The 18,553-nt window shown below is 53.0% G+C and overlaps 1 protein-coding gene across 1 annotated transcript in view; it reads right to left on the bottom strand.

Annotated features, from left to right (window-relative positions):
* Window positions 1-4,827: 4,827 nt before the first annotated feature.
* ASTN1 (astrotactin 1) overlaps window positions 4,828-18,553 on the bottom strand; it is a 33,947-nt gene continuing 20,221 nt past the window's right edge. The window contains exons 14-23 of the mRNA XM_029962214.1: window positions 17,906-18,010; window positions 17,548-17,736; window positions 14,548-14,660; window positions 14,387-14,494; window positions 13,999-14,132; window positions 13,464-13,615; window positions 13,058-13,193; window positions 12,827-12,927; window positions 12,169-12,352; window positions 4,828-7,333 (exon numbers count right to left, since the gene is read on the bottom strand). Of these exons, the coding sequence (XP_029818074.1) occupies window positions 7,099-7,333; window positions 12,169-12,352; window positions 12,827-12,927; window positions 13,058-13,193; window positions 13,464-13,615; window positions 13,999-14,132; window positions 14,387-14,494; window positions 14,548-14,660; window positions 17,548-17,736; window positions 17,906-18,010 (1,457 nt within the window). The 3' untranslated portion in view covers window positions 4,828-7,098. The remainder of the gene's footprint in view (window positions 7,334-12,168; window positions 12,353-12,826; window positions 12,928-13,057; window positions 13,194-13,463; window positions 13,616-13,998; window positions 14,133-14,386; window positions 14,495-14,547; window positions 14,661-17,547; window positions 17,737-17,905; window positions 18,011-18,553) is intronic.

Raw genomic sequence — 18,553 nt, forward strand, 5'->3', positions numbered from 1 at the left:
GTAGTGGGCAACCCAGAGTAGCTGTGTGGTGCTCAAATGAAGGATGATGAGGTGGTCCTTCTTCTCTTTCCCCACATCTGAGTTTCAACAGTGTTGTCAGCAGTTCTCAGAGGAGATCAGGTCCTGTAATGCAAGGAGAGACAAGACCCAAAAAACCTGTCAGGAGACTCTGAGCATCATCTTTTCCCACTGAGATCTTCCTAGTAGTATCATTATTACCTCTGTGTCCCAGCCCATCACACTGGACATACAGTCACTGATTGTAATGAGTCTCTTGCTCTTGTAGGCACCAAGAGAAAAATCTTCAGATTCTCTTCAAGCCCCAAAGAAGCCCATCAAGAAACTTTGCCCCCATAATCGATTCCCAGAAGCTCAGCTTGGCAGCCGGGACCCGGCCCCATAGAGGCAGCAATAGGGAAGGTGCCTGGTTCCCGTTGGGATTATCCCTGATGGTTTTGTGCTGTAAAGAGGCAGAGAAAAGGGATAGAAAGAGGAGAAGAGAACAGAGAAGGGACCACAGAGTAGGAGCACAGACCGTGGTGTCCCCCAGGTTCAGCTGCAGGCTGGGACCAAGGGACTCTGGGCTGCCCTGCTGCCTTCTCCCTGCATAGCCTGTGCTGTTGGAGACAGGCTCCAAGCCAGGGTTTGTCTGGTGAAGGAGTGGTGGAGAGAGGGTGACACGGTGTGGAGAGACTGGGGATTTTCAAGGCATCGTTTGGCTTCTGCTAGATCTCCCCCATCCTTTTTTTGTCAGGCGTTTCCTACAGTTGTGCTTTACTGGAAGACAGGAGTAGGGGCAGAGTTGCCTGGACATCCCAAAGTGTCCAGGCAGGGGATTACCTGTCCTTCTCCAAGCCCTTTCCTGATCACATGTGTTCCTGATCTCTGGTCTAAGCAGAGACTGGAGGAGAGGTAGGGGACAGTGGGTCCCATCTCCTTTTGCAGCAGGGACACACTGACATTTCTGTTCCCATCATAAACGAGTGACCCCAGGGTTTTCACCCAAAATGCGCTGTCAATTGGGCAATTTTTTGTCAGATAATCCACTTTTTTAATAAAAGAAACCCCTCAGATAAGCCAAGGAAATTTAAATAAAAGTTGGCCCAACATCCCCAGGGGGTGCAGCTTGGGCAGCCTGCACCGCTCCACCAGTGCAGGGAAGGGGAGATCCAGGGGTCCTAACAGAGATGGAGTGGGGGTCCCAGCAGCCCCCCACAGTGGGGATGTGGGATGAGGGTAACACACACAGAGAGAGAATTTCAAGTCCCAGCATCTTGCCATGCCAAACCCTTCCCTGCCTGGCGGCAGCGTTATGTGTTTAGATGACAAATTATTACCCTTTTGGCACAAAAATCCTGGTCTTGTCCCTGCTCACCTGTGTGTGCAGGGAAGGGACTGTGACCCATGGACAGGGGAGCTGGGGAGGGTGGGACTGGAGGCACTGGCTTGGCTGGTAGACATTTGTGCTTCTCATGACCAGACAGCTTCTATGTACTGAAATATTGTTCTTCTATAGCGACACTGAGCGGTTTTTGTCCCCTTTAGGGTTTTATTCACAACGGAGGCTGCTGCTATTTTTATTTTTTTGTATTTGATAATTATTTTTTATAAAAATCTATGAAAAATAAATAATCTTCTCATCCTCCATCTCTCTTGTCTCCTTGATTCACCCAAAAGGGGGCCGGGGAGGTGGTTTGGCTGCTCCCAGCACCTTCGGTCCCACATGCTTTTCCTCTGCCCCAAACTATGGACTCACCCAGAGCTGTCCCAGCCCAGCAGAAGGTATCCTTTGGGTTTTTGGTTGGAGGGGGACACTCACCTCCAATGCCCCCCACAATTCAAGGCTGCCACCCAGGCAGCTTTTGCTGTGCCACCAGGTGCAAGAACACTTTTGCAGAAAGTCTTCTGCTGGTTATGCTACAAACTGGTCCAAGGTTGATCAGTTTTTGTAATTAATCCACTTTAAGTGTAGGGAAAAGTGTGTGTGTGTGGGTGTGTGTGTGTGTGTGTGTGTGTGTGTGTATGTTCACACACCACCTCCCTGGGGATGGGGAGCAGAGGGTGGCTCACACTGAGCCAGAGGGCCATGCCATGTGACATCCTGGCAAGAGAGTTAAAAACAAAGACAATCAAAAAAATTAATTAAAGATTTGGGAATTTTTTTTTTTTTTTTTTTTGGTAAGTAACCAGATAAACTTCGTACATATTGACTGGGAAACACCAAAAAGCCCTTGTCCTGTGTTTTAACCTTGCTCTTCTTCCATCCATCTCTGATGGTCATGTGCACCCCTTTGCTCCTCACCGGCCTCCTCTTTATGTCTGGTCTTTGCATGGACTTTCTCATCACTCCTAGAGGAGGAACAGCATCTCCTGGTGACACTGAATGTCCTCTCTAGGGCAAAGCTCCCCAAATCATGCGTTTTGAGGAGCCAGATTTGCTGCTATGAAGGAGAGAGCACATTAAGGGGTCCCCCACAGCCCCAAGCAAACAAGGACCCCACTTGTGGGTCTTGCATATAAAACATAAAGAGCAGCTGTCTGTGGCAGTAGCCAAGTGAAGAGCTGCTTTCCCATCCTGTCCCTCCTTTCTTTTCCTCCTCCTCCTCCTCATGTCTCATTCCACAGCCACAGGTTATTGTGCGACGGAAATTAGCAGAAGGAAAGTATTGGGTGTATTTTTAGCTTATTTTCCTGCATTTTAGCAGCAGGAAGAGAAAAAAAAATAAAAATCAAGTTGTTCCATGAGACTTAATGAAGTCTGGTTTCCTATGGGTTTGTGTGCTATAGCCCCTAAATTCCCACTCTCCTGTGTCCTCCCAGGCATCCTGTCTGCCTGCCTGCAGTAATCCCTGGCCCTCCCCAGGTCTCCCAACCCATCTGGCAGGGCAGGTGGGAATACACATTAGGCTTGGCCAAGGGACCAGCCCTTTTAAGTCCTGGTGGCCTGAGCATTAGACACAACACTGCACTATGAGTGGCTTTTAAGGCATCCTTTGCAGCTCTCATCTCTGTTCAGGCACTGGTTTTCACATCATTTGAAGGATGTCAATATTCATGATGCTCCTAGTCCTCTGTAAAAAGTCTGCCAGGTGGACCAGGATGTTCTTGGGGGGGGTGGTTGACCACCAGACAGCACCATCCCATCTGCCTTCTGTACTAAAAAAACAACTAAAAGAAGCTTCTTTGGACTCTGCTTCCAAATTCCCAGCCCCTGTGGAGGTCTGCAGACTGAGACACCCTTGCCAAGGATGTGTAAATGCATTTTTCCCCCCCAAAACCCAAAGGTGCCTGCAGACATCCACACCTTGCCATGCCTGGCAGAGCAGGTGGGCAAGGCGAGGAGCAGGACACGGCTCCGTCTGTGTGTGCTGAGTGCTTTGGGACTTGGCTAACCCAGTGGGCAGACAGGCTAATGCTAAACTTGTGTGAAGACTCACCCAAGTTCAAAGGCTGGGAGTGTTTCATCCGTGACCAAAAGATGACATCAACAGGACCAAAACTATAAACAAACACTCCAGTTTGCCAGAGCCAGGGATTACTAATAGCTCCATTTAATAGTCAGTTAAATTATCATCTGGAGTTTTACATAGTGTTACAATGATTTTTATTTTTTTTTTGTTGCTGTTGTTTAAAACCTCTTTCTTCTTTTCTTTTTTTTTTTTTTAAGGTAATCTGGAAGGGTTTTGTGTTTCTTGCCACATGGCTATCTCACCCTAAAGCACCCTACTTTCAATCTACAGTAGTAAAACGTCACATCAGAGTTTTAATAGAACATCAAGGAACATGAACTGTAGCCATCTTTGTAAAGAAAAGGACCAAACCATCTTTATATGTTAAATAACTCCACGACAAGTAAAAGGTAGTAATGCTATTACAGGGGTACGGACGTAGCAAAGAAAAGGAAACGACCCAGAGGTTCATCTCAGGTGAATGATCGCTCATTAATTCAGAAATAAAACATAAAGGGAGGGCAGGGGGGCAAAAGGAGGTTGCAGAAATGAATGGAAAACAGTGCCTTATCCAGTTCTCATGTTGCTGGCAGCATAGGAAGAATCAGGAGTCCAAGAGAGAAAATATTGTGCAGACCCAACCGTAGGACCCCGTGCCAGATGTTGACAGTGTCAGCTCTGCAGGGAATCACAGAATCATATAATGGTTTGGTTTGGAAGGGACCTTAAAAATCACGTATTTCCAACCCACCGCAATGGGCAGGGACACCTTTCACTAGACCAGGGCACACCTGTTTTGGGTGAGCAAGCCCCACACAACTCATCTCACCAAGGCCAGGTCTACAGCCATGGTGCAACCCCCTGCTCCGGTCTGGGCCCCCGTGGCAGGCTGCTGGCATTTGTCTGAGATGGGCTCGTGTGTCAGTGGAGAGAGTTTGGCAAGAAAATCCAAGTTTGGGCAAAATTCTGACTGGCAAAGCCAGAGTGAGGAAACCAAGAGGAAAGCCTTCCCAAAGCCAGGGTAAGTGAGTGGCCCCACAGATGTGCCACCCTGGCAGGACCTGCCGGCACAGCGGCTGCAGGGACACCACGGCGGTCCAGGAAGAGCACAGCCCTACCAGCAGACTGTGCTGTCCATAACGGGATGGGGATGCTGAGCCCCACCCAGCCATGCAAGGGGTGATGCCAAAGAATCTCAGAGGGGTGGCTTTCCCCTCGCCCTCCATATCCCAACCCATGGGGAACTGGGGCCGAGGGAGCAGAGTCCAGCCCAGCCAGCTGATGATGTTGCAGGGTGTCGGTCGCCCATGCAAGGGCTTTGAAGTGTCAGCACAGGAGCAGAACAGAAATCTCTGCAGAGCCTCAGTGCAAATCTTGGGGCCAGATGAAAAAGTAACCTAGGCAGGTGTGAACACATGGGATGTCCAGGGTTTTCCTGGCAGCGTCGCAGCGAGTGGCTGGCACATGGCACTGCTCCCGTCCCTGCTGCTGCACCTAGTAAGCAATAAAAGAAAGGAGTCTGCTACTCAAAGAAAAACAGTCTGTGTTTCATATAAAGGCCGTATATGCGGTATTACTTGGCGAGAAACCAACCGGCATCAGGGCCAGAGCAGCCTTCGCTCAAGCATCCCACCGAGGCCTTGGGCGGAGGTGCCCTTTGCCCAACCCTGGACAGCTGCTTGGTTGGAAGTTAAAAGTTGTCCCAGTATATGCTGGGATAAGCGAAAGGATAAACTGAGGTGTCTGGGCCAAGAGTCTCGGCGGCTGAAAGGAAAAGGAGCGGCGGCTCAGTACGGATCACCTGCCTGTATGTATCTGTGCATGGAGGTGGTGCTGGTCTTGCTCTGAGCCCCAAGTCCTTGGCAGCATCAGGCACATCAAAATATAAGGACAAACATGAGAAAAAGCCAAAAGGATCCAGCAGACTTTTTTCTTGCACACAGCAGGCGCTTGCCTGACGACCCCTGCTAGACACATTCATTACAGCAATGACACGGGGATGCCCAGGTAACACTGACTGCTGGTGGCTGCTCCCAGCAGCTCCCCAGTCCAGGCCAGCTGCCCCTGGAGAGAGGTCTGTCCACTAAAAGGGAAGAGAAAAGCACGGTGTGGTCCTGCAGGGAGATACTGTTGTTGAGAAAGCGCTGCGATACAGCGCTGTGGGCTGCGACCGGCGGCAGAGCACAGCCAGCCTCCCTCTCAGCACCACGCAAATATTCGAACCATGTCCTTGGCAGGTAGGAGGAGGAATGAGGCAGAAAATTGTATGAGACAGGCTGAAGACTGCTCCTGCCAAGACTGAAAAAAAATTAAAAGGAAATTTCTCTCTGAAGAGGCATCGTAAAAATCCCACTGTAGGGCTACGGGCTTGTCCAGATCAAAGGTGCGCAGCTGGCAAGTCCAGAGGCGCCTCCTCTGCAAACCGGGCTGGAAGCTGAAGCTGAAAGGAAGCTGTTTTCTGCCTCCAACACCATCAGCAGTGACAGGGTTTTGGAGAACAGTTTGCTCCGAACCAAGCCCGGTGTCCCAGTACAACCCTAGCTCTCTGGTTTTAAAAAAAAAAAAGCCACCGAGAGCTGCAGATGTGAGCCCGAACACAGGCAAGCAATACCCCCAGAAGCCTGCCCGCCATGCCTTCCAGGACCATCCTGAACCACCGTGTTGGGGTACCCTGCACTTCTCTCCCTTCCCCATGCAGAGCCTGGGCTACACCACAGTTATATTGGCTGGTGCAGATGGCCACCCTGTCCATACCATCTGGCTGCTGCTCTCCTGGCTGGGCCACTCCACAGCGGCAGTTTGACATTGCTTCGAAGTCTTTATTATGGTGGGTAAAAAAAGAACAAAAAGTAACGGAGGGGATTTTAAAGTTGACTTCCTAGGAACGTGGTCACACAAGAAGAAAGCTTGTGATGTCCAGCTGACCACCGGCCCTGAGGCCAAGCTGCCTTTGTTCTGGAGGACTCTGCATCTTGGAGCACACGTGGGCTTTGACCATGGCACAGAACCTGAGGAGATGGGCTCACCAAGGCCCCTCTCTCCTCACCCCAGACGGTGACACCGCGCCAGCCCTGCCCGCCAATGACACCATCACTTGGCCATGTCTCATCCAGACCTCATGCTTCACAGCTGCAAAAAACCCCATCCCAGCCCTGTTGGCCATCCAGTGGCTGTTTAGCTCAGCCATAACCATAAGCATCTCCACCTGACCTGCATGCCCTGCTTCCATTTTCCCAACCCTGCATCACCTGCTCTCCCATCCTGGTTGTGTCACTGTGTTTCTCTCATGACTGGTGTCCCCCACCCTTGGGGACAGTCCCCACAGCCAGGGCAGGAATGGGGCAGGAGGAGAGGGCTGTGCCCTCCCAACCTGCCCTCTCCACCAGTGCTGAGGAACCTCTTGGCAAAATGAATAAAACAAAACCAAGAAAACTGGGTCCCACAAGACTTCTAACTAGAAAGGCTTTTGCCCAAGTCAAAGAAGAAACTAATACTGAGTCAGTCCTGCACAGAGCAGTCGGTTTTGCTCCCCAGTCCAAATTTTTGCCTCCAGAAACATCAGTGACACCCTCCCCCTCCACGGGTCCACGTGTAAAACCCTCACAAACGCCCGTGGGAAGGCCAGCGTGAGAGCGGGCGCCCGCGACCCTCAGTAGTCCTTGTCCCCATAGTCATTGTAAAGGACACTCAGCGTCTGCTCCTCGCACGTCTTCTTGAGGTCCCGGCTGAGCTCCGACCAGTCGAGCCCATAGGGCTTGATCTCGCTGTAGCGGCAGGCGAGGTACTTGAGGGATGAGCGCTGGAGGCTGATCTTGGGCTCCTGCAGGAGGCCATTGCACCAGCTGCTGAGGTCCCCCAGCTGAGAGAGGATGAGGCCGGCCTTCCTGCAGCGAGGGCGGGCAAGGGGAGATGCCAGGGGGACGATGGACAGCGAGTGGGTGGCGGGAGGGATGGAGACACCACGGAGGGGGATGGCGGGATGGGCAGCAGGAGTGTGTGAGGAGAGAAAAGTAAAGACAGTTAAGGACATGATGGGAGCTTCTTGAGAGAGAAGAGAGAACTCCAGAGCAGGTGAGCGGAGGCTGACGCTGCCAGGATGAGGAGGGGTGGCAGGGCTGCAGGAACACACCATCCCCAAGGCAGCACTGCAAACTAAATGCATGTGAGAACAGCCTCTAACCAGGGCAGAGATGCCCATGTCACCACAGTGGTGCTGGACCCGCTGCACTGGGACTCCCCTCACATTTCCCTGTCCTGTCCCCTCTTCTTGTTTCACCTGTGCAACAAGGCCGGGTTTGCTGAGTGTTGAGTGAGGAGACAGTCACAGGTGTAGCTGTGAAACCCCCTTTGGGGTGGACATCACCAGTGACTCAAATGGCAACACCTGTCCCTGCTGCAGCTACTGGACCCTAAACACAACAGGATGGGAAACTGGGAGCCAACAGCACTGCAAGCAGTGGGGACAAAGGCTAAAAAGTGTCAGGCATGACACATAGAGCCAGCCCAGACCAGAGTCACCACATGTCACCATGAAGTACATGTGTTGCATGTTTGAGAACTATGCCGGTCATTCATGACTTGGTGTAGCACATAGAATCACAGAAAGGTTTGGGTTGGAAGGAACCTAAAAGATTATCTCATTCCACTCCCCCTGCCATGGGGGCAGGGACACCTTCCACTAGACCAGGTTACTCCAAGCCCCATCCAACCTGGCCTTGAGCATTTCCAGGAGTGGGGCATCTACAGCTTCTCCAGTGCCAGAAATGAGCAGTCCCAATTGGACCACTGAGGATGAAGGAGATTTAAGAAATAAAAAACCCCAAATCACAATTTCATGCCTGGCTTGTGGGGGATCTGTATGGAAGCTGAAAGTGAGATAAAAACTATGATCCTCGTAAGATGCAATATCACAAGGCATAAGTGCAGTGAACAACACTCCTGGTACATGACTTGTAATGTTTAGTAACATTTTGGGAAACATGTCCCACAGGACAGTGTGCAAACTAGAAGGGATATACTGAGGTATACATCAAACACGGGTTTAATCCAAAAAGCTCTGAGAGAGCAGAGGATGTGGCAGAACTCCCCACTTCTTTGTACATGCATTTTGCATCTTCCAATTGCAGAGAGCAAATCAAGGAAAGACAAGTCACAGTAGTAGCACTTCCTGAAAAGCTGCAACCCAGCCAGGAGACAAGGTCGAGTGACAGAGGGAGAGCAGGTCCAAGATTAATCCATCTTCTGCAGCAGACATACAGCACCCCCAGGGCAACACGGCCTCAGTGCAGGCTTGTTCTGGTGGTGAGAAAGTGCTAAACTACCAACCTCTCGTGTTAGATGAGATATTGGAAGAGCTCAGAGGATCCCGGCCAAATATGACCTAAACTGTGTTCTCTTCAAATTTTTCCTCTTAAAATTGTGCTTCTAATGGTTTTATGAAGAAAATCAGTTTGTACAGATAAAACACATTATGTTCATTTTAAACTTGTCTAGCACTTTGGGTGATCTCCAGGGATTCTGGCAAATGTGGAGGTAATGGATTCAAATGAAGTGTCTTGAAGGTGAGTATCTTGTGCCTGGAAACCCAGACAAAAGTTTAAGTGTCTGAAGAGCTGGGATAAGTTTCCTATGCAGCTTCAAGGTCAGTTGGTGGGTTGGTACAGTCAAAGAAGAGAGGATACATCCCCTTGGTAGCTTTAACTCAGCATATGCTCAGCACAGAACAGGCAGTGGGGGCACAAATCATGATGCTGGAGAAAAGAATCCCTCCTTGCCACATTCTTACTTGGATAAGCAGGGGTGGTGTGTGGAGCACACAGCTGTGTTGTGCCTGGTTTGACAGCTCAAGGGCACGTTTACCAACCATGAAGGAATATCCACAGCCCCTCCACACCTTCCTCCAGGCAGGGTACACTGTGGGAGAGCTGCTTAGAGAGGATTTAATTGACCTCAAGTCCAGCCAGAGCCAACCTCAGCTTTCCTGGAGAGAAAACTCCACATAGATGTGGCTGCAGCTCCAAGGGGCCAGTCTGGAGCCACTGAGTGGTTTTCCAGCTCTGCAGCCACCTGACAGTTGCCACCCCAGGGTTCACAACCAGAGCATGGCAGAGAGGAGGAGGTGCTCAGCATGGTGCTGACTCTGGAGACAGGCACCCAAGCTGGTCAGGTCTTCCAGCCATGAGAAGGTACCGAGGTCTCACTGGCCTTGGTCCCTGCATCTGGACACCTAGGCAAGGTGCTACAACTGCCTCTCTTCCTCCAGCATTGCAGGCACCCTCACAGGAATGCCAAATATGATCCCACAGATTTTGGCTTGAAGCCCATAGACACCACATTTCACCAGGCTTTGCTTCAAGTCCAACTTCCACTTATTACTCGTTTTTCTCTCAATTTCCTTTCCTTATGCAAAGTCGAGGGCTCTCCGCAGCCCTTCTCAGACCAGGAGGGAGTGACTCGCTTTCATAACCCCAGACAAGTTATCTGCACTCAGACAAGTCATCTTCCTTCAGTCCAGCAGCCAGCATTGCCAGGAAGGGAGGCAAGTGCACCCCAAATGAGCAAAGCAGGAGATGGGATGGAGGCGCGGAGGAGGGACACGGTAGAGTCAGTCGCGTGGGTCCACATCCAGGACTTCAAAGAAGCATCAGTAACAGTCAAACAAACGCTGTCTGCTGGCTAAATAATGTCATCTGCAAGTGATTTGTCCTGTCACCACCAGTCTGGGTGCTTTGCCTTCGCAGACGATCAAACAGTAGGTCTGCTTTCCAAGATTTGTCATCACCAGAACCCGCTGCAGCTGCCTGAATGTCTCTTTCCAAGTAGTGCGAGCTGCAAACACTTCATCAGCAACTTGCGTCATCCCATCCTCGGCGCTCCAGCATTTCCAGAGGGTGGAATTAACCCTCTTGGCTCGTAGGTTCACGCAGCAAATGGTATCCCTTGGGTAATTCAGTGGCATTCCTGGCTGCTCCATGCCAATGCAGCTCTGCCTCTCGGGGCTCGAGGAGGTGGCTTCCATGCCACGTTCTGGCTGGTGCTCGGTCTCCTCACTGGGGCAGAGAGCAGTGATGGCAAAGCTCAGCCCCAGCGATGGCAGTGGCTGTGTGACAACTCCAGCGTGTCACGTAAGGAATGCTATGTACTCCTTTTGCAAATCATCACAACAGATGTCGGATGGTCTGTGCAAACCAGGGCTGGATTTCACATCTGGAAGCAGAGACAGAGCGGCATCACTGCAGCTGGGCTCGAGACAAAGGTGAGACGTAAGTCCAAGCCTGCTGATCCTACTTGGTGTCATGGGAATGAGGCAACCCTGGGCAGAGGAGCTGGTGGGAGCCTCTGCCTTAACAAGACTCCATGTACTGAGATGTCGCTACTGAGCTTTGAGGCTGAGCTCACATTTCTTAGGACATAAACGGGAAGAGGGGAAAGAGAGAGCCCCCAGCTTTGCTCCAGGGCACGGAGAATCTATCAGGAGTCTCCCACCAAAGCTGAACTAGGAGACATGTCGAAGACATTAAGTGCAAGACAGCCACCAGCTATTTGCTGAGTCTTTCTGACTGGTTAGCAAAGGTCTGGAGCACAAGGAAGGCACTTGGAGGATCTCCAATCCTCTGCTAGAAATCCTGAAGTGATCACCTGGAGAAGCAGGGTTGGAAGACATCTAGTGGTGAGACCAGCAAGAGGAGGTGTGGGGCACAGGGCAAGGTGGAGGCCATGGATTTCATACACGGGAGCTGCTGCTGACGCACATTTGAAGTAACTCTGCAGATGAGCTCACAGCTCTGGTTCTTTGGAGGCCAGATGCTGTGAAAAACCACTGCAGTACACACAATCTCCCAGTCCAGCTTGCTAAACTGACTGGAAACATCTACGTTACTGGGAAACCATGCAGACTAAAGCAGATGTTGAAGGATGTGGGGAGAAGGGAACATCTGGCTGCCTCCACAAGCCTGGGACATGAGGTGTCCCATTCCCATGCAGCTGGAGGGCCTTTAATGACCTGGAGGAGCCCTAGGAGAAGACATGGTGCTCACTCAGGCACAAAAGGACTGTTCCAGCCAGGAAGAGCTCAGGACAATCTCTTCCAAAACCTGCCGTGGCAGCTCAGCACTGCCTGGGCACCAAAAACACTTGTGTCACCCTGTACAACCACAGACTTGAATCAAAAGGGAGGGAACATGTGCAATTCAGACGTAAGGTCAGGCCACTGCCTGCTTTGGATCACAACTGACAGTGAGTTCAGCACACAGAGATGCATGCAACTCAAGCCAAAGCCCAGGAAAAGGGGGAAAGCAGAGTCTCCATCCCTCAAAGGTGCATTATTTTTTTGAGACCTTCTGCCTTTTTGCCTGTGGCATCAACTACCAAGGAGAAAAGAAAATCCCACCTCCTCCCTACTCTGCATAGCATGAACATAGCAGGAAAAACCCCAGAGGCAGGAAAGGGCTGATGGGATGAACAAGGATGTTGGGTTGACAGTGGTCAACCACTTTCCACCTTGTCCTACGTTTATGGTCCTTCAGGGGAGATGACTGGTCTCTGAACACATGCACAGCATCCAGCAAAACAGAAACCCCACTGTGAGACTGTAAGCCCTATCATCTGTCATTAACTCATGAGATCTTTAGAGAGCTGGTCCCGGTGACCAACATCTACAAGGGACAAGCACGTTGGTGGGCAGACCTGCCTGCCTAGTTGACCCAGCTCCTGAGCCTACCTGGGCCCCAGCTCATCTTCACAGCGCCAGGTGAACTCCCCAAAGCTCTCGTAGTGCTGGTTGTAGTGGTAGAGGACTCGGTGGAGGCTGGGGGAGCCCAGGTCCAGCAGAGTGTTGTAGGCTGTCTGCTGCTCCTTGCCGCTCGTGTAGCCGTTGAACAGGTTGTAGATCTTGTCTGCTATTTCTGGGCAGAAAGACAGGGGGTATTCAGTGGGGTGCCAGGAGAGGCGTGAATTAAGCCCACTAGCCTGAAGCTCAGCTCTAGGGAAACCAAGACCAGAACGAAGATTTGTCCCCTGAATTATGATTTACATCATATCAAGGTAAGGTCCCAGTGGAGGAGCAACAGAATAGATGGCATTCCCTGGACTCAGTCCAGGTTAGCTTCCCGCAGTTTGGGCTAATTAGGAAAAGAAATGGGTGGTGCCATCAGGTACTGTTAGTGAAATACCATTCATCCATGTCTGTTTCCAGAGAGGACATGTGCCTCCTGCAGCCCTCCACCCCAACCCTCCACAGCACATGGTAGCTCCTGGGCCACCAGGGGTGAAGGAGATGTTACAGCCAAGACACGAGACAAGTGCAGGGATGTACTGGAAGTGGGAAATCCCTGTTGCTGGTCCCAAGGACCACAGTCCAGCAGCTCCCTCCCTCTCACCTTGAGCTTTCACATCATCTACCACAGGGCAAGGGGTCTTGACCGTCACATCACTGGACCTGGAACGCCTTCCTGTGTTGTCAACTCCCCAGAGTGTGAACCTGTATCGGGAGGAAAAAAATGAAGCTCTGGACTCCCAGGACCTCATGGAAATACAGGCAGCATCAGGTAGGATCACCACAGTGAGGGTGACAGCACTGCCATGGGCATGGCACGGGGGAAGAAACTCACATGTAGGTGGTGTCGGGCTCCAGGCAGCGAATGATGAGGGAGATGGTGGAGGAGAGTCTGTCAGGCACTTGGGCTGGCATGGCACAGGGTGACTTGGCACCGGAGATGATGTCGTCCACGAAGCTCAGCACTGTCTCTAGGGAGAGAGGGGAGGATGTGCCACAGGCAATGACACGGGTGTCCCTGGGACTGTGGAGAGCCACTGAGGTCTGTGCCCACTGACACGCTGCCTGGTGCCCAGAGGGACCAAGGCACGAAGCCTTGGTTGCAGCAGGGTGGGCAGGAGGGGCTGCTGTCTCTTCCACAGGATACTGGATATGTTGCAGCATCCCCTTGCTAAAAGGGAGACTCCTCGAACATCTCCATCCCACTCTCCCCAGAGAGTGCCAGTGTAGTCCCCACTCACCTGTCTCCACCTTGGAGTGGTCCATCCTGTCGGTGACTTTCTCCTGGCGGAGGAGGTAGTCGACAATCTGCACCCCGATGGGGGGCTCTGAGTGCCCCCACTCCAGAACCACCAGTGTGCTGCTGGGCTCGTGAACGGTGGAGAGGTGCAGGCTGGGGGAAAATTTTTGTGTTACTCTCTCACAACAAAAGGGATTCAAAGCCATTAACACATGGGAGACAGCAACTTCAGGAGAGAAGTGACTGCCCCTGCCCTACCCCTCCTGGCTCTGGGAATGCTGGTCCAAAGGATTCCTTCCCTAGGGTTGCTCTACCAGGATGGATCCACAACCAGTTCGCCAGTCCTCAGCTGAATTTAGAAAAGACACTACAGCTCTGTACTCTCTGCTTGTTTTCCAGGTCAACCATCAGCTTGCAAACCTGTCCCATAAAACCACCCAGCCCCACCACCTCCTGCCACCATGCTGTTGGCCATCACCACCTCCTCACAGACCCACCACACCAAAAGGCCAGGCTGGGCACACGTGGAGACCTACATGGGGTGGGGGAGAGGCGCACAGGTGGGCAGCCCGTCAGCCCCGAAGGCACTGGAGTCACAGCGGCACCAGTCCTCGATGACATCCCCGCTGCCTGAGCACCACAGCATGCTCATGGTGGCCTCCTGCAGGAGCTGGGATAGAGAGGAGAGGGTTGAGCATCGGGTAGATGACCTGGTGACCTCCCATCCCACATGAGCCAGCATTCATCCATTCCCCCGGTGGGTTCAGCACAGTGCATTCACCCTGAGAGCAGGGCAGGCCAATGGGCAAGGGCTCCCTCGGCTTGACATGGTGCTATCAGGGCAAGCTGCCTTCAAAGACCACCACAATGCTGTCCTGCCACCCCCCACGCCCACCCCAGCACCCCCAGTACGTGGCTCCTCACCCGCTGGGTCTGGTTGTTGGTGACCAGCTCGTAGAGGGGGGCTGCTTTGGTGACCTCCAGCAGGATGGGCTCGGCTGGCGCGTTCGGGCTGGCGGCGCCGTGCAGAGCGGGCAGCGGAGGAAGGGGCAGCGCCCAGCGGCTCTGGCGCACTCCATCCGCACGCCGGCTGCCATGCGCTTGGTGCCCGACTCGGAGAGGCTGGCAATGTACTCGGGGAAGGTGAGCACCTTGGGGTCCCGCTCGCGCTCCTCTGACTCGTCCGAGGGCGAGTTGCCTGGGGAAGGGGGAAGGGGGAAAACAGAGCGTGGGATCCAAGCCACTGATAAGGGAATGTGAGGGGGCTAGAGCTCTGCCTTCCACCCTGCAGAGAGGCAGCACTGCCCGCAGGTCCCTGTATCCTTGAGAGCTGTTTGCTCTGTAGGGATGAAATGCTCACTGGTCTTCAGAGGAGGAATCAGAACTTAAAAGCCCACCCTGGCCTCTGCCAGGCAGGTCTTTTGGTCTCCCCGCGCCTCAGTTCCCCCAGCCCCATCCCTTCACCTGGCACTGGGAAGGTGGTGGGACAGACCACCCTTGCAGCAGGTGCCCACGAGAGGGAGCCTCCTTCATGTGGCTGGAGACTTGTGAAGGACCTGCCTGGGCACCTTCACCCCACGGTGACGCCCCGCCAAAGCCCTCTGCCAAACCAGTCCCCCGCAAAAGCCCTCCTGGCCCAGCGGCTGATTTCTCCTTTAGATCCCAAGGATCCCCACACAGCTGATGTGACAGGGTGTGTTGGAGGCCAGAGAGGATGACTGTCAGACCAGGGTGCACAGTAATGATGCTGACTTGATTCACACACCCCCCAGCAAAGGCTGGCAGCACTGAAGAGCTCAGAGTGAGGAGGGAAGACATGCCAGTGCCTCATGATGCCCAGAAAGCTCCCAAGGTGGCTACAGACCCACCAAGCTCCTCTCCAGACCCTCCACTTCTCCTACACTTGGTCCCCACACAGGGAAATGGAGATGGGAAGCAGATGCTGCCAACCCTCAGGTTACTGTGAAATGCAACCAGCTCGGAAAAAAAGTTGCAGCAGGAAAGCAGTGCCATGGTTTATGCCTTTCCCAGCTCCACGCAGAGATGCCTGACACTGGGTGCCACTGTGTTCCCAACACACAGGGCAGTGAGCCAGACCCTGCACTCAGTGGGCTTTTCTCCAGCATTCTTATGGCAGGAAATATTTTGGCACCAGGGGAAAATCGTTGGCCCAGAAGTCAAGAAGGGAGGACCTGTCCATCACTGCTGTGCCCTGGGGAGCATCGTCCTGCCGTGGCGAGCCTTGCCATGCTAGGAAACGGCGCTTTTCACACAAAATCCCTGCTAAAGGATATCCCTGGCTTTACACAGAAGAAAGGGGGGCCTAGAGGGGCCACTGAGGATGGTCGGTGGGGGTGGGGGAAGCTGAAGGATGCCCAGGCAAAGCCTCGCCCCTGGAGCAGGCTCAGGCCATCGCTGGTGGTGGTTTGGTACGGGCTGGCTGCTGTGCTGGCTGAGCACATCCATGGCTCAATAGGAAAATCTTCCTATACAGCAAGGATTTGCAGATAAATGGGCCAGCACTAGCCTATCTCTGAGACTCCTGCAAAGGAAACAAGGCTTTTAAACAAAACCTGGATACAAAAGTGTTGCTCTGCTCCCCCAGCAAGCTGGTGATGGATCACTTCGGGTTGGCTGTGGATTGCAGCTTAGCAGGCACTGAGGGAAAGCAGAGGAGCCAGGGAATGATTTGTCTCTTGCAATTTCTCAATCGATATCCAGCTCCTGACTTTGCAAACAAAAAGCAAAGGAGGGAAAGTGGCAGGTGCCAGAGTGAAACTGAAATGTGATATTGTGGGTGGAAAAAGACTGCCAGACCTGAAAAGCCTCCAGGCAGGAAAATCAAAGAGGAGGAAATTGCAGGAGAAAAAAAAGAGAAAGAAGCACTTGCAATCAAAAGATGCTACATCTGGAGACAGCCCACAGCAAAACAGCAATGGGTCTGTACTCTTCCAGGTGGGTTTGGAAAGAAGTCCAGGCTCCAGGAGGTCTGAGCCCGCAGGATCCAGACTCAGGCTTTGAAAGAAGCCCTTCCCACACAAGAGCCCTGGGGAGAAAACAAATGTCCCCGTGGCTGGGGCACAGCAAGGGCAGCACTGTAGGCTGGTGCCAACACTGAGAACTAGGAAGCTTCGTGATGGAAACGATGTTTCGGTCACGGTGCCTGTGAGCTCCGTGCTCACGCTGCCCACACCCCACAGCTCCCCTGCACCGGCAGCAACCGAAGGTCGCCTGAAAAGCAGCAGCTCTGCTCAGAATCCCCTGTGTCCAGGTTTGGGAGCTGGCTCTTGCTTGCTGCCCAAGCCTGGATGTTGCAAAACAATGTCCCCCCACACAGGCAGCATAGCGCCTGCAGGGGGCAATGCAAGAGATCACGGAATCCTAGAATGGTTTGAGTTGGAAGGGACCTTACAGATTATTTCATTCCAACCTCCCTACCATGGGCAGGGACACCTTCCACTGGACCAGGTTGCCGTGGTCCTGGGGACAGGTGGCAGCAGGCAGGCCTTAGGCTGCCTCAGCTTTTGTAAAGCTGGCATCCCAACCAGCCATCAGCTCTTCTACTGGGGATCCATCACAGCTCACTGCAGCGAGGGCACCGGAGGGGATGCAGCAGTGCCAGATGCCCTCTGCACCACAAGGAATCTCCCAGTTCCTACCTGGTTTCCAGGCATTAAAAGCACGGCTCTGACAGCCCAGGAGAAGGGAATACATTAAATGGAGAAAAGTCAGGCTGTGGGATGCAAGTGGAAGAGAGGAGATATGGAGGAGACAAAAGGAAGGAAGGAACAGGATTAAAGACAAACAACAGTTAAGTCCAGAATCAGGCAGGATGGCTTGGTGGGATTAGTGCACTCGTCTTTCATCTCCCTGGGGATGTGGGTATTGATCTTTCTTTATGGCCCAGATCAGTGCCCGCTGCAATCCACGGGAGTCCTTCGCCCGGCTTCCGAGGGTGAGAGAGCAGGGTGTGAATAACGTGGTGAGATGGGACAGGCTGGGTGCTTTCCTTCCTATGCTGAAAGCAAAGTGAGCTCCCATGGGGTGTTGTAGAAATCCTTCCTGGGGACCAGCAGGGCTCCTACCTTTGCTGATGTCCTCGTACTCCAGCCAGAGCTGCCGCTGGACCTGCCTGTTGGGATACCAGATGGAGCAGGACTCCTCAAAGCCATACACTGCCTCCTGGATGTAGTGGTTGCCAAACTGGTCCAGCAGTGCCACAAAATCTCCACGGGAGGTGGCCCCATCCAGGGAGTGGAGGGCATTGCTGAAGGCTGGGAAGGAGAAGAGATGGAGGAGATGCTCAGATCCCAGAGTACACCAAGCCCTTATCACCTCCCTACACACTTGTGATGGGCAACCGACCCCTGAGGCCATCACCTGCCAGCAGAAAGCTATGTATCCTCTTGCCACTCCTTTTTCCCCCATTCCCCACATGCTTACACTGGGAGATGGTCATCTGGTTGAGCCGGACGTGGTACATGACGGACTGCACCTTCCAGTGCTGCAAGAGAGGGTACCCGGACACCTCGCTGAAGTTCACCATCCCTGCCAGAGAAAGGACGTGGGGGCTCAGTGCCACTGCCCAGGGATGACTCTCCCTGGGAACGGTTGCACCCCTTCATACCTGGGGCAATGCAGCCAGCAGGGTGGGAAGAAGCCAGGGAAAAGGGTTGTTCACACACCATGGTCCCCCCAGGGAAGCATTCAGAGCTGAGGGTCAGCTGCTCCCCAGCAATTAAAATGATGGCTTTGAAGGAACACACGTAGGCTCGTTTCATCCTGCCGTCCGGGGCTCTGCGGCAGCAGATAACGAGCCTCCTCCTGCATCCCCTCCTGCTTCCTTCCCGGTGCCCGCTCCCAAGGCATGCCCAGGTGTGCTAATTATTTCACTAATGAGATCTGCGCTTTTTAATGAGCTGTTTGCAGGCCTGGGAACGGTCACCGTCACGCCACGTGTACCCGAGTGCAAACAGCCAAGGGGCCTGGGGTCCCTTTCGGCTGGGACTGAGCTGAGTGGGCACAGATGGACAGGGGAAATCTGCAGAGTTGATGCTGAGGTTCCCCCAGGACATTACAGCAATACTGGGG

This window comes from Manacus vitellinus, unplaced genomic scaffold (assembly GCF_001715985.3).
Source record: "Manacus vitellinus isolate BGI_N305 unplaced genomic scaffold, ASM171598v3 scaffold_44_pilon, whole genome shotgun sequence".
Classification (NCBI taxonomy): domain Eukaryota; kingdom Metazoa; phylum Chordata; class Aves; order Passeriformes; family Pipridae; genus Manacus; species Manacus vitellinus.